Source organism: Amblyomma maculatum, chromosome 1, assembly GCF_055883805.1.
Source record: "Amblyomma maculatum isolate TAMU_Amacu chromosome 1, ASM5588380v1, whole genome shotgun sequence".
Classification (NCBI taxonomy): domain Eukaryota; kingdom Metazoa; phylum Arthropoda; class Arachnida; order Ixodida; family Ixodidae; genus Amblyomma; species Amblyomma maculatum.
Genome location: NC_139344.1, coordinates 404,979,661 through 404,994,524, shown reverse-complemented (window position 1 = coordinate 404,994,524; position 14,864 = coordinate 404,979,661). Strand labels below are relative to the sequence as shown.

General features: G+C 44.0%; 1 protein-coding gene across 2 annotated transcripts; it reads right to left on the bottom strand.

The window, feature by feature from the left end:
• Positions 1-799: 799 nt before the first annotated feature.
• LOC146208732 (uncharacterized) lies at positions 800-14,619 on the bottom strand. Of its 2 annotated transcripts, none has more exons than XM_084595967.1 (2): positions 14,460-14,619; positions 800-1,113 (listed from the first exon to the last, which is right to left on the bottom strand). In XM_084595967.1, exons 1-2 carry the CDS (start codon positions 14,580-14,582, stop codon positions 850-852), a joined length of 387 nt encoding a protein of 128 aa, XP_084452093.1. In that variant the 5' UTR covers positions 14,583-14,619; the 3' UTR covers positions 800-849. The 2 variants fall into 2 exon arrangements, 1 of the variants encoding a protein (XP_084452093.1); XR_014705414.1 differs by lacking the exon at positions 800-1,113 and adding an exon at positions 10,099-10,211 and having other exon boundaries at positions 14,460-14,568.
• Between the last annotated feature and the right edge of the window lie 245 nt (positions 14,620-14,864).

Genomic DNA, 14,864 nt, shown 5'->3' with positions numbered 1-14,864 from the left:
TCTGACTTTACAGACTTAGCCAAACAATAGATTTCAAGCTGTGGCCAGAGATCATCATAAAAGTAGTAATGTCAATTATGGTATTGAGTGAAATCTTAGCTGGTGTATGCTTCAGCTACAAAAGCATCCACCCATGCACAGTCATGCAACTACAAAGGAACGCTTTGTAGATTCCTTAAAATCATTCCAGCTGAAGAAACTGTAACTGGGTCTAACTAAAATATACTGGATTCATGGATTAAGATGAACTTTTTCGACTGCAAAGATTTCAAGAAAGCAGTACTGTCATTCGTAGATGCAGTGCCTTGGCAAGTTTCACCAAAATATATTTCAGAAAAGCAAGTCTCAAAAAGAGCACAGACTAAAAGTGCAATCATGGACTGAATCCTTATCATCCAAATCAAAATTTTAGAAATCTTGCATACCTGTATTCATCAAAGCCGGTACCGGACTAGAGCATCTGGCATCAGGCTGTTCTGAGTGTCCTTCCACATGGAATGCATCTGTCTGGGTGGCAGTGTCTTCAGTTGGCTGATTAGGTCCAAGTTCTGTACTGGTGCTTCGTCTGCGATGGCCGCATCAGTAGGGCACACATACTGGTACCAAACTAGAGCATCTGGAATCAGGCTGTTCCAAGTGTCCTTCCACATGGAATGCATCTGTCTGGGAGGCAATGTCCTCAGTTGAGCTTAAATGAACTTGCGTTCCTGTACATTTATTACTGAGTAAACTGCTCACCAATAGATGTCATTTGGACCAATGTCTGCACCGTCTGAATATTTCTGAACAATTGTTTGCACTGAACAATTCCTTGTACGTGGCACAGATGCCCCAGAAGTGCCTGGCTCACTACTGTAGAACCTTAAATTTTTGTTGGCTGATTAGGTCCAAGTTCTCTACTGGCGCTTTGTCTGCAATGGCCGCATCAGTAGGGCATACATACTGATCTGTGTTCTGCACTGCCTGTGCTTCAGAGATGACAGCTTCATCAGCAGGACAGTTTCCGTTTGTGGTCTGTGCTGGCTCTTCCTCTGTGCTGTCTTCACCAACAGGGCATGTAGGTTCATCCGTGCCCTGCACGAGCTCCCACTCACAGCAGGCATCCTTGACAAGCTGTTAAAAATACGAGAAAAATATTCAAAATGAAAAATTTTGGGGGCACTTAATTATCATTATGTTATGACAACACGTTACATCTCTCAGTTTCAGCAAGTCACTCAAACAATTTCATTTTGCTGAGTCATTCTTAGTCATTTTCAATTTAGTCTTAATGTAACTTTATTTTAAGTCAGTTTATGTTGAATTTTTTTTGTGTGTACACAACCTATGCCGGGTGCTGGCTTTTGTTCACGATGAGGCTACTGTTAATTGCAAATGCATTAAAATAGCACAACAAATACCTATTAATGCAGTGAGTAGCACTATCACAAGAAGGCCATCAATGTGATAAGAAGCAAGGTGTAGGGGAGGTGCACGGTTTTCTATAACTGCCTTTCTCTCAGGAAACGGCTCAAGTTAAATTTCAAGTTTCAGACAACCAGAAACAGCGATGTTCCACATCCTGTCGCTCGAGTAAGTAAGCGTACCGCTGTCAAATCATATTTTATTGCACGCCGATAGTGTGTAAGTATAAGTATACACATGTACGTAAAAGACATGTAACTTGCTTGCGTGACGTGCAAAATGCCATATTTGGCATGTGCACATCGGAGACTTACATCCGCTTTCACGAAACTGTCAAAGCAAAAATAGACAGCGAAAGCGGATATGAGCGCCTTGTAACAGTTTTGTGACCTAGGTTGTCAAGTTGTTCACATAGTTGAAGTGGAGCGATTTGGGTGAGTTGGTAGTGATGCATTGCAACAAACAGCGCGACAGGGACTAAAGAAAAGTTAACACAGAACGAGCGCTTTTTTTTTTAATACAGAAACTGTTAGGACGTGGAATAGAGCCCATTGTATAAGAAATGTGTTGTAGAAGTGGAGCGATTTGGGCAAGTTGGTAGTGACCCATTGCAACGAACAGCGCGAGAAAATACGGGGACTAAAGAAAGGACGACACAGGAAGAGCACTTCACAACAGTTGTCGATAGCTTAGCTCTCTAAAGTTACAGAGGACTAAAATACTTGGCACACATCAGGAGACTGGAGGCAAAATGGTAACCTGTTTTGCGCGCTGCTCAGGCAGCAAAACCGTAGCTCGAGCTACGTCGGTTCTGCCGCCTGAGCAGCGATCGCCTTGCACTCAGTACAAATTTCCGTGTTTAGAAGAAGGAACCTTTTCCTTGCACCCCCAATTAGGTCACAACTGAAATTAATATGGCAACTTACCTCTTTGTGTTTCCTTTTTATTGCAGCATGCACTACATGCCACACTAGAGTTTCTGGTGTGTGACCATTTTCGCAAGATTTCAAGGCGACATCTCGCAGAAATGAAATGGCAGTGGAGGTGACAATTGCTTGTTAGTTGATAGATGCAAGGAATGCATTTCTATTTTCACCTGTGGTGAGTTTTTCAACAAGCGTGGTTGTGGAAACTTTAACCCACCTCTGGATAGGTTGGCAATCATTCTGGAAGATTCAGCTTCTATGTCCTTATTTTCCAGAATGAGTGCGCTGCGGCAAAATGCACAGGGCAGTTTCTTTAGGGCGGCATAGGCACAGAAGCCATGCTATATAGGCAACGACTGCCATGTCATGCTTTGGGCTTGAGATTTCCTCTGAAATTAGCACGGAAAAGTTGTGCGGTGGCATTTCTTCGTTGCTCTCGCTGTTGTGGTCTGGCTCTTGAAGCATCAATACCTTTTGTAACTGAATTTTTTTTTTCCAGACTCCAAAAGCTGGCTCACAGAAACACGGTATGCAATCCAAAAAGCTGCCGGTAGCGACCGAAACGTTCTTCAAGAGTGTCCGTCTCGAACTTTCCTAGCAGAAAATACTTCAGTTCGAGTTCCTGTAGGCAGTGCCGCAACAGCTCAATAAGGGAGTAGCACATCAGTTTAAAAGCAGTGGGAGAATCGACGTTTTTTCCTATGCATATAGCTGCCGAATGCCATAAATGATGCAGCTTTCATTCTTGGAGGCGCATAGGGAAGTACTCCAGAGAGACTCATTTCAGGAAAGTAAAAACATGTTCCTTGGTTCTTCTGATTTAGCCAATCGTTACGCACGCATTTAAGTATATGCATAGGGTCAACGGCATAAAAAAGAGGGACGCCTTTTATCGGCTGGGTGACAATATATAATGCTCACTTCTCGGTTTTCAGAGAAAAACATCATTTTTCTATTTAGTTAGCTATTGTCAGTAATTACAGCAATTGCCTTAAGGCCCAGTGATTCCATTTTCAATATTATCCTCTTGCAGTAATCATGCAGGATTTCAGAGCTCGTTTTAGCCACTGGCAGAATATGAATAACGTCTTTGTTGAGAGGAGCGACTGTATCATGAAAATGTGGGCAGCTGTGGCTTTTTCTTGTGAATTCGCCGAATATCCTACTATGCTTCCTCCTTTATAGTCATAGTACAGCTTGATGTGAATTTCATCAATCATTAAAGTCACCGTCTTTTCGTCGGACTCCATGAACTTTATCCTACTCGGATGTAGGATAAAAAATGGGCTTCATTTTCTTCTTTCAAGGGGTCACCTCGGTATTTCTAACAAGCGCATGCAAAGTGAAAGGATGGGGCAATGTTAACATAGACGCTGATCTCGCGAAGTTATAAGCATGGGGAGAAATTGAGTGCAGAATGCTGCAAAAAACTAAACTATCAGCACTGTAACGGACCCCGAGCACCCACGCTTAGCCGTGCGTGGCATCGCCGTGTCTGGGGAAAAGGGGATCCTGGTGGTTGAGCCGATGCCGAGTGTTTGGACCTTTAAGGCCCCTCGGCGGAGGCAACACACCACTTTGGCCCACGCTTCCCACAGACGGCACCTCCGGGCTGACCCACCCGGGGGAAATCGGCAGTCGCCTTTTCCTGTCCTCCACTTCATCTTTCACTTTCCTATCTCTTTTCTCAGCACTGTCCTGTCTCCTCCTCATTTCTTGTTTTTCCTTTTTTCTTGGCGGCGAGGGTTAACCTTGTCTGGAGTAGCTACCCTTTGTTGCCCATATTTGGTTATAGTGGCGGTGTACTGCTGGCGTGGGCAGGACTTCTTGCAAGTTCCTGTCCCGTCCCCTCGTTGGGCTCCATGGTGGGTGGCAGGCACAACTACCGAAAACACAAACCCTTTCATGGATTCTTTCTCCCAAACAAATGATCGCCCTCCAAGCAAACGAGGGCGGACCGATGCTACAAGCCATTTCTTTGTGAAAACAAAAGAGACTTTCCCAAAGTTCCATGTCATACATAGCGAAGAGCTAGAAAAACCCGCTCGAAAAATATCCCCTTTCATAGTGTCAAAGTGTCTCACTAAAGACCTGGGCCCTGGATACAAAGTATCAAAACTTGCAAATGGTGACCTCTTGCTAGAAGTACAAACTAAGTGCCAGTCCTCCAACCTGAAAAACATTGTGTCGCTTGGGGACATCCCCGTCGTCATCACTCCCCACCGATCCTTGAACATTGTAAAAGGAGTAATATCTGAGATAGACTTCATTGCTCTCACTGAAGATGAAATGGCAGAAGGACTAGCAGACCAAAACGTCATAGCGGTTCACAGAATAAAAATCCGAAAGGATAACAAGGAGATCCCTACAAAACATCTGGTTCTGACTTTCAATAGCTGCACCCTCCCAGAGTCAATTGAAGTTGGATACATCAAAATAAACGTCCGACCGTACATCCCAAATCCGAGGAGATGCTTCAACTGCCAGAAATACGGCCATGGTTCGCAAAGTTGCCGTGGCCGCAGAACTTGTGCGAAATGTGCTGCGAACGACCACAACTCTGATAACTGCACCGCAGACCCACGCTGTGCAAACTGTGAGGGGGATCACCCCGCATACTCTCGATCCTGCCAAAAATGGAAAGAAGAAAAGCAGATCATAACACTAAAAACAACAAAGAACATCACAAAGAGGCACGTACCCAGTACAACAAAACCAAGAACACTTTTCAGTTCACAGCGAAACCAAATCTCGCCGATGTGGTGCGACAGGGCGGGGCACCACAACGGCCTTCGGCACCTACCCAGACCTCAAACGAGGCTGAGGTAGTGCCATCCCCTGCCCTGGTGGAAGCAGCTCCCGCTCCTCCACCACCCCCAAAACAGGCTACGCGTCCCTCAGGGTCGGCGGGCCACAAGACCTCTGCCCACGAGGCAAGGTCTAAAAATAAGGAACACGTGCCTCTGGCACGTTCGTCCAGCACCTCAGACGAGGTAATGGACATAGGCCAGGACAGCTCTTTGCCGTCTTCGTCACAGAGACGGCGGAGCTCCTTGGAACGAACAAAAACAGACAAGGCCCAAATCACGGGCCCTGGAAAAAACTTAACTTAATCTCCAAGCTTTCAACAAAAAAAGATGGCATTCCTGGTACAGTGGAACTGTAGAGGACTTCTAAAGAATATTAATGACATAAAAGACATTCTAGATACAGTCTCGCCAGTTGCACTGTGCGTACAGGAAACAAATTTAGGTTGCATGCACTCGAATATACTGAAAAAATATCAAGTCTTCCGTCGAGATCGAGAGCAAGCAAGCAGGCTTTCGGGTGGTGCGGCCATCATATTGCAAAGTGGAGTTCCAGCTCAAGAACTGAAATTAAACACTCCCTTTGAAGCTGTAGCAGCCAGAATAATTGCCTTTAAAACTCTTACGGTGTGTTCTGTCTATATTCAACCAAATCTTAAAATAACACTCCATGATCTAGAAAACCTTTTTTGCCAGCTACCAGAGCCCTACCTAGTAGTAGGAGATTTTAATGCACACTCTCCTTTGTGGGGAAGTGAAAAAAGTGATACACGTGGACAGCTTATCGAGGATTTTATTCTTAGTTCAGACATTTGCTTATTGAACTCCTGTGAGCCCACGTACTGTTCACCAAGGACAGGAAAAATGAGTTTTTTAGATTTGGCTTTTAGTTCACCTTCCCTTTTTAATGATTTTAAATGGGATGTTCTGAACAACCCGTATAGTAGCGACCACCTGCCAGCAATAATCAGCTTATCATCCTCACCATCACTCATGCCGACCAAACCGAAACGGTGGAAACTTCACTTAGCAGATTGGGAGCTTTTTAAAGTAGAGGCGAATCTAGGAGCAGTTTTTACAGATGCCCTTAGTGTCGACAGAATAAATGAGTTGTTCACGACTTGCATTATCACTGCCGCTCACCTCGCCATTCCACAGTCCTTAGGTGTGGTGCGACAAAAACACAAGACGTGGTGGTCTCGGGAATGTAAGGAGGCCAAAAAGCTACAAAATAAAGCATGGGGTGTTTTCCGAAGGTACCCTACACACGAAAATCTTACAGCTTTTAAAAAGGCCAAAGCTAAAGCTCGATACATCCGTCGCAACTCTGAAAAAAAATCCTGGCAGAAGTATGTCACGTCAATAAATAGCTCAATGACGTCTAAAAAAATGTGGGAACAAGTTCGTAAACTCAGTGGAAACTTTTCCCCGTTTACAATTCCCATCCTCACAGGCCAATATACTAGGCGAACATTTCGCACACGTTTCAAGTTCGTCACACTACACAGAAACATTCCTAAAATACAAAAACATAGCTGAGAAACAAAAACTCACAACAAGTGGTGGCAGAAATGAATCATATAATAGTTTTATTACACTCCAAGAAGTAAAGAACGTCCTTGCTGCTGGAAAACAGACTGCGCCTGGTCCTGACGAAATTCATTACGAAATGCTGGCTCATTTATCCGAATCCTCTGTAGAGGCACTTGTGAAATTCTTTAACAAAATTTGGACTCTGGGTAAACTCCCGGAGGCTTGGAAACAAGCCGTTATTGTTCCGTTTCTGAAACCAGGAAAGCCGCCGACCTCAGCGGGCAGTTACAGACCCATAGCTCTGACCAGCTGTTTAGCAAAATGTTTTGAAAGTGTTTTAAACATCCGACTAACTTTCATCTTAGAATCTCATAAACTTCTTAATGTTCATCAGTGTGGTTTTAAAAATGGGTGTGCAACGACCGACCACTTAGTGCGTCTTGAAAATACTGTCAGGGAAGCGTTCATACATAAACAAAATTGCCTTGCCGTTTTCTTTGACATGGAAAAGGCATACGATACGACTTGGAGGTTCGGGATCCTACGCGATATAGCAGATTTGGGCATCCGAGGCCGGATGCTAAATGTTCTGAAGGACTTTCTATCAGGTCGTTCATTTCAAGTACGTCTCGGTACCACCTTTTCGAGGAACTTTATTCAAGAGAATGGGGTACCTCAGGGGTGCATTTTAAGTACAACTTTGTTTATTGTAAAAATGAATTCTATTAGCAAGGTAATCCCAAAATCCATTATGTTCTTGCTGTATGTCGACGACCTTCAAATAGCCTGCAAATCCTCAAACATATCAATTTGTGAAAGACAAGTACAATTAACACTAAATAAACTAGACTCATGGGCTTTTAAAAATGGGTTCAAATTTTCCCCACAGAAAACCGTGGCAGTAATGTTCTCGCTGAAACGAGGTATACAGATCAATCCCAAGTTACACTTAAATGGGATTGAGTTGCCAGTAAAGAGCGAACATAAATTTTTGGGTGTAACGTTCGACAGAAAACTAACATTCCTGCCTCACATAAACATCCTAAAGAGGAAAGCCATAAAATCTCTAAACATACTGAAGGTTCTCTCTCGGAAACACTGGGAGTCTGATAGGACGTGTCTTCTACATATATATCGATCTGTTGTGCGGTCTAGCTTGGACTACGGGTCCATAGTCTACGGGTCAGCTAGACCATCATACCTAAGGAAATTGGACCCGGTACATAACTTAGGTTTACGCCTTTCTTGTGGCGCTTACAGAACATCCCCTGTTGATAGTCTGTATGCAGAGACGAATGAGCCTCCGCTGAAAGATAGAAGGGCTTCACTTACATGTGCTTATGTCCTTAGAATAAGGTCACAGAAAAAACACCTCTGCTATCCAATAGTCTCAACATGCCGCTCACGAGTAATTTTCACAAATAAACCACAAGCGACGAGGCCACTGATAATGCGTTTCGAAAACATTTGCAGTGAGTTAGAAATTCTGGACACCTTGCCCGACACTGCACCAAAAAACAGCCCCCTACCCCCATGGTACAAACTTCCAAATGTCTGTGATCTCACTCTAACACACTTCAACAAAAGCCAAACTCCTAAAGAGCATATAATACAAGAATTTCGCACAATAAAAGAAAAGTACAGTAATTATACAAAGTTTTATACAGATGGATCAAAAACTTCTACTTATGTTGGCTGTGCCGTAGTTGAAGAGAACTGGGAACAAATAATTAGGCTTCCTCAGTGCGCATCAATCTTTAGAGCTGAATCCTGTGCTATCCTGACAGCTGTAGAAAAAATAGTGAATGAAGGCATTTGTAACAGTGTCATCTACACCGATTCGTTGAGTGTACTGATGGCTTTAAATCACAGAAATGCTGCCATGCCTCTAATCGGTGACATAATACATAATGTAAAAATGATCACGACACAAGGACACAACATAGTGTTCTGTTGGGTCCCTAGTCACGTAGGCATTGACGGCAATGAAAGAGCAGACAAATGTGCTGCACTTGCCCACAACAAATTGATTCAGAAAGTAAACATACCACATAGTGATTGCTTGAAATTAATAAAACATAAACAGATGAATAAATGGCAGTCCAGATGGAACAACCAAGAAAATAATAAGTTGCGTCTCATAAAGCCTGTACTAGGAGAATGGCAATCGAGCACACATCAACAACGTTTTATGGAAGTGATAGTATGCCGTCTTCGTATTGGACATACACATCTAACACATAACTTTCTGCTAATGAAACATAACAAACCGACCTGTGAAAAATGCGACGAGATACTCACTGTAAACCACATTCTAATTACATGCTCAAAACTTGAGGCACTACGGAGAAAACATTTTACTATATTTTACAATCATACCATCCCATTCCATCCCACCTTGCTTTTAGGAGAAAGAGCACTTGTAAACCTAGCATCTGTTCTCAGTTTCCTAGAAGAAGGAAGCTTTTTAAATAAACTATAGATTAAACATATCCATTTCCTCTTTTGCAACCAGAACATACATTAACCTCGCTCTTGGCGCATGATAGCCTTAGTTGCTTATGCGCCATAAAACCCAACACAACACACACTATCAGCACTGTAGCGACGAATGGGGCCAGCAAGAGTAAGAGCGATTTGCTCCTTTTGCAGCCGAATGAAGGCACTTTGTTCTTTTGTTGTCTCGCTCTCCTCTGATAGGTCATTTAGCAATGAGCCGATGTGCTGCAACAATGTCTTTGTTTTTGATGCAGTTGTTTCTTCTGATGTTTCAGTCATGTGCTTTTCTAACTGCTCTAGCAGTACAGACAATGTAGAAGTGTCACGCATGTTTTCTGGAATTGCCCCACCACAGAGTAAGGAATTCAATTTGGTCATGGCTGCTGACACTGAAGCAGACAGATCAGCAAAGACTGTGATGGAAAACCTAACGTGGCAAAGGATTATCTTCAATGCATTAGAAACATGACACAGCGACTGTTGACACTGGCGGTCCAGAAATCACTTTTACTAATTCCGGAAAGTTTATGCTTGAGGTCTTGAAATGATGCTATCACATTTCTCTGCTCTTCGTTTTTGTGTGTGTCCATAGAGCTTGTGATGGCTCTGCTCAAGGCCTCGTCTTCTATTCGAGCTCGATTTGAGGCTGCGGATTCACGTCGAGTGCGCTTTGTACTCAGTAGGCTGGGCAGCTCGGGAAAATAGATATTACATTGTACACTAGATGAACTCTCTCACTGTCAAATGTCAGTTTTTCCTGTTGCTGCATCGAAGTGTGATAGCTTCTTCATTAGGTCATTTTGTTTAATCTGCAATATCAACCTTAGTTACTTTCTAAAGAGGTTCTTGACTTGCAAAACAAAAAAAAAATGCAGGACTGTTTGATGTCCTTTGTGAAGGCAGGTCTTCACAAGGTTGACTGGATGGTCCAGGAGACTGCTCCATGTCAGGCATAGAGGCAATGTCTTCTGCCTCCTGTATCTCAGTGTACATTGACCCCAGCAGTGCCTCTGCACTACTGCATGGCTGTTGTTGCCTTGGTCTATAATGAGTAAAACATAGTTACTGTTAATACAGCAGTCGATTGCATTGCACAAAAAGCTAATTCGAGGTAGGCAGCAGAGAAACTTCCGAAGGACTTGAATCTCAAAAATAAGTGATATTTCATATTTTAAATAGGTTTAAATATGCTGCAATATACAGCAACTATATAAGACCAGCTTTTCATGTTGGAAGTGTAGTGCTACATGAAAAGTGTGAGAAAGCAATACTGTTACCACAGTGTATCAATTTTTACACCTGTTGTCACACTGTCTGTACTTAAACAAAAGCAACTCGCTGAACATAGTTAATAGTTAATACCTCATGACAGAAAAGCAGTATAACAGTTATTTCGAGCTATTATACAGCATATAGCAATACAGTCGAGCCCACTTATAACAATACTCAAGTGCCAAGAAAATGTCATTGTTATAACCAATAATTGTTATAACCGGGTTTGCCAAAAAATGCAGTCAACATAAGGTTCAAAAATTTTAATCAAGCAGAAAAAAAAGTTGTCCACTACTTAACTAAAAAAGCATAGTCCGTGAGCTTCGCTTGCTTCACAGAAAGCTTATTAACATTGGTCTCGAGAGCATCTACTTGTTCGACGTGCTCAAGTGGGAGGCCCCTTGAAAAAACGAAGTCCCGGAGGGAATACATCATATGCAGGGCCTCCTGTGAGGACACTACTTGGAGAGGCTGATCTGCAGTGTCGTCGTCGTCATCGCTGTCGTTGCCCGCCACTCGCACATTTTCCACGATTGCCTCGTCAGTGAGGATTTCAGACGTTTCCACATCATCATCTGCATGCAGAAACTCATCCAGTCTCGATGCATCATTGCTGAGCGTAGACCACAGTTCTGGCATCCCTTCATTGGTCGGAGCTACGCGAGCATCAGCCGCGGCAGTCGTGCGATCCCGAATGAAGCCTGCTTCCCTGAAACAATTCTGCACCGTCGAAGCATTGAGTTCTGACCATGCACCGAAGATGAACTGAACTGCCATTAGTAGGCTAATCTTAAAGTCAGGCTGCTCATCACTTCTCCGCGCAGCCATGTCCATGGCAAGCACTAACCTGTTCAGGACGCGGCAGCGGTACAGGGCCTTAAAATTAGCGATAATGCCGGCATCCATAGGCTGCAAACCTGAAGTGGTGTTCGGCAGAAGGAAGATTTCCACGCTGGAAAGCTCTGGCATGGAATGATGCGCACTGCAATTATCCAATACCAATGCAACTTTCCTCTTTTGGCGTTCGATGCGGTCATTGAATTCCACGAGCCACTCATGAAAAAGCGCTCGTGTCATCCACGCCTTACCATTGTGGCGGTAGCGTACGGGGATTCTGGCGGCACCTCGAAAGCTGCGGGGATTCCTGGATTTTCCGATGACAAATGCTGGACATTTATCGTTTCCGTCCATACTTGCGCACAGAAATACGGTCACACGCACCTTACTGTTCTTTCCACCCTTGCATGGATCTCCTCGAAGCGCATGGGTTTTCGCGGGAAGCATTTGAAAAAAAAAGTCCAGTTTCATCACAGTTGTAGATATCGCTGTCGGCGTACTTCTCGAAGATACGTGGCAGGGTTTCTTCTTCCCAACGGTGTCTCGCTTCCACGTCGAGTGAAGCTCCCTCGCCGGTGACTGCTTTATATACAATCCCGTGCCTATCCTTAAAGCGTTGCAGCCAACCATTTCCCGGACGAAAGTCCTTCTCGTGAAGAAGAAAGGCAAAATGAATCACCTTCGCCGTTAGGATCGGCCCACTAATGGGCAGGTTCTGTGCACGGGCGCTAAAAAACCATTGGAACAAGGCTTCCTCCACTTCCTTGTAGGCGCCCTGCTGGACCCTTTTCCGTTCGTTGTTCTTCGAACCAGAGCATTCTTCTTGAAGCAGCTTATCTGCGGAGCGAATTATTGTAGAAACTGTCGGTTGAGGCAGTTCGTACTTCAGCACCAGGGCCGACACCTTCTGTCCATTCTTGTGGTCCTCAACTATGCTGCGCTTCGTCTCCAATGAAATCGCTGTACGTTTTCTTTTTGCTGGCAATAGCGCCTTGCAGTCTGGTGAAGGGCGTACGGCAGACGGATCTGCCATTGTACGACGAGAAAGCAAAACGCCACAGGCGTTGCACACACACCACGTGCACCCCACACGTATAAGCACTACGATGCTCGCCCGCACACAGCCGCCGCTATCGTCACACAGAGGGTCGGTCGGGACGGCGGCGGGGACGCGACCATGTGATGGAGCGCGGAGGTGGGGGGGGGCAAGGGTAGAGAAACGGAGTGCTCTCCTCTCTTCGTATCGTGGGCGCAGTCCATTCGTCTCGAGGGGCGGAAGGGTGACATGCGAAGCGAAATGCACTCACTTTGCGCGATTGCGGACGCTCGCGTTTTCGTCGGAATCACGCGTATTTTATTTTGAAGCTGGGTCACAGTAGCCGGTTTTAATCGTTATAACCGTTAGTGCGGCAACCCATCATTGTAGTAAATGGATTTTTTTACTATTGGATACATAGTAAATTTGACGGTGACATGGCTGTTCATTGTTATAGCCGATATATTGTAATAACCGGTATCGTTATAAGTGGGCTCGACTGTAGCCACAACACATGGAAAAAATATTGTTGGGATCGGTCTCAGTCATGTCTGCCTAGTTGGTGACAAAGTAGATAAAGTAAATATTGCCTGATAATGACATTTTACATGGAATCAAGTAATCAGCAACAAACTTTTCCTGTAAAGACGATGCTTAGCAATAGCAATAATTTTGCACTGAAATCTCATGCCACACTTGCACAGCTTGCACATATATTTCTACTCTTGAAAATGGACAGCCCTTTTCTAACAGCAACATAAAGTGGTCACAGAGCATTTTATATTTATGCAGAAGAATAAAACTTAACAGTACTTGATGATAAAAGCGTACCTTTCAATTACTCCTAGAAGAGTAATGAGATAGTAGCCTTTGTGTGAGTTATGTTTTTATATTTAAGAGAGGTAATGTCAGACAAGCACATCAAAAGCCCATAGTTTGTCAGCACAGCAGTGCGACTTCTCCAACGTTGTCTGTGATGCAAAACAGCCTGTGCTGCTTCTGCACAATAACACCCAATGTATTCACGTGTATTCAATTATCAATTCGATCTGTGCTCCTTTGCATAGACAGCCTGTTGTTGTTGAAAGACAGTCATCTAAAGTTTTGATTTGCACACTGACTTGGCTTCTATGCTCGCATCGCTGCATAAAATGCAGGTTCTATTGCCTATGGGCACAAGCTGTGCTTTTGTGGGTAATGTACAACATTGCCTTTGAGTGGGCCTATGTGTTCATAGAGTGGAGCACTGCTTCACAATGTGAACATATGAAACGGGGTATTGAACAGCGCAGTGTCAGCTGGGTGGAGTCATAAAATGAATAGTGCATGGAAGACGAGGTACTCCTGAATACCTTCGAGGCCCTTCACTTTCCAGAAATTGTTAGTCAATGCAACTGACATTTAAGGGAATAAAATGGTAGGTTCCTAATCTTAGCCCAACTTAGGCAGAGTACATTATCAAGAGCAAGCAATGATTGCAGATCGATGCTGTGAAAAAAAATATGAGAACTGGCTACAGACCGTTTTGCAGGCACTGCCAAGCTTATGAGGAACAGTGTGCTGTATCACAAGAAAGCATAAACACGGTGTATCCTGCTAATGCGCATATGTGCGGCTGAGTTGAAGGTTCACATTATTTAGATTTCTGACAACACAGCAAGCCATTAAAAAGAAAACGATAGCAGAAAATTGTATGAGACGGACTCCACTGCGGATTAGAGAATAAACTTCCACTTATAATGTTCCTGCAGAATTCAGTGGAAGTTGATTTCGGCAGGACATGCAATGCAAATAGGGAATTATTAATGCTGTGAGGGCAACAAAGTGCATTTCAAGGAATGAAAACAGTGAAATGATCTACAGCTTGGCAGAGTGATTACAAAGTTGAGAGAGAAACAGCACTTATGGTTGGAGTAGGAGACAGCTATTTCTACCCGCAGACCCATCACCAGAACACCACTGCGTGCCTTCTGAAGGACAGCATGTTGTAGATAGACGGAAATATGACAGTTAACCTGCAATTCATACAGTTTTCACCGACGCCGTAACTAAACCCCACGTCAAAATGCACTGTTGTATAATGCAGACGAAACACAAGTAGAAACCGGGCATTTACTTTTTTTCCTTCACACAAGGGGCTCTCACCTGTGTCTTTGTTTGTGTAGGCTTCCATTGCCTCGGCCATCCTTTCGGTCGCGGCACTTCGTTGCTGATCTCCGCGCGAGCAGCGGGTTGCGACAGCTCTGTTGGTGCCCTTGCGTCGCACATCTTGTTTTTTATATTTGGCCTCCCGCGCAATGTCCGAAACTTCTTGGAGGAGTTTTCCCATTCATTGTACTGTTCTTCTGTGCCAGATCTAGTTGGAATGACAACCATTATACAAAACGCACACGCATACATAAATATATATAAGTATATACTTCCTCGCCACTTCGCATTTCTGAAGGAGCGTGACAACTTAATTTATTACTTACCGTCTCTGATTGAGGTAGTCTTGGCTTTCGAATTGGGCCAGCAGCAAATCCATTCTTTCACGCTGCGTGGCGTATA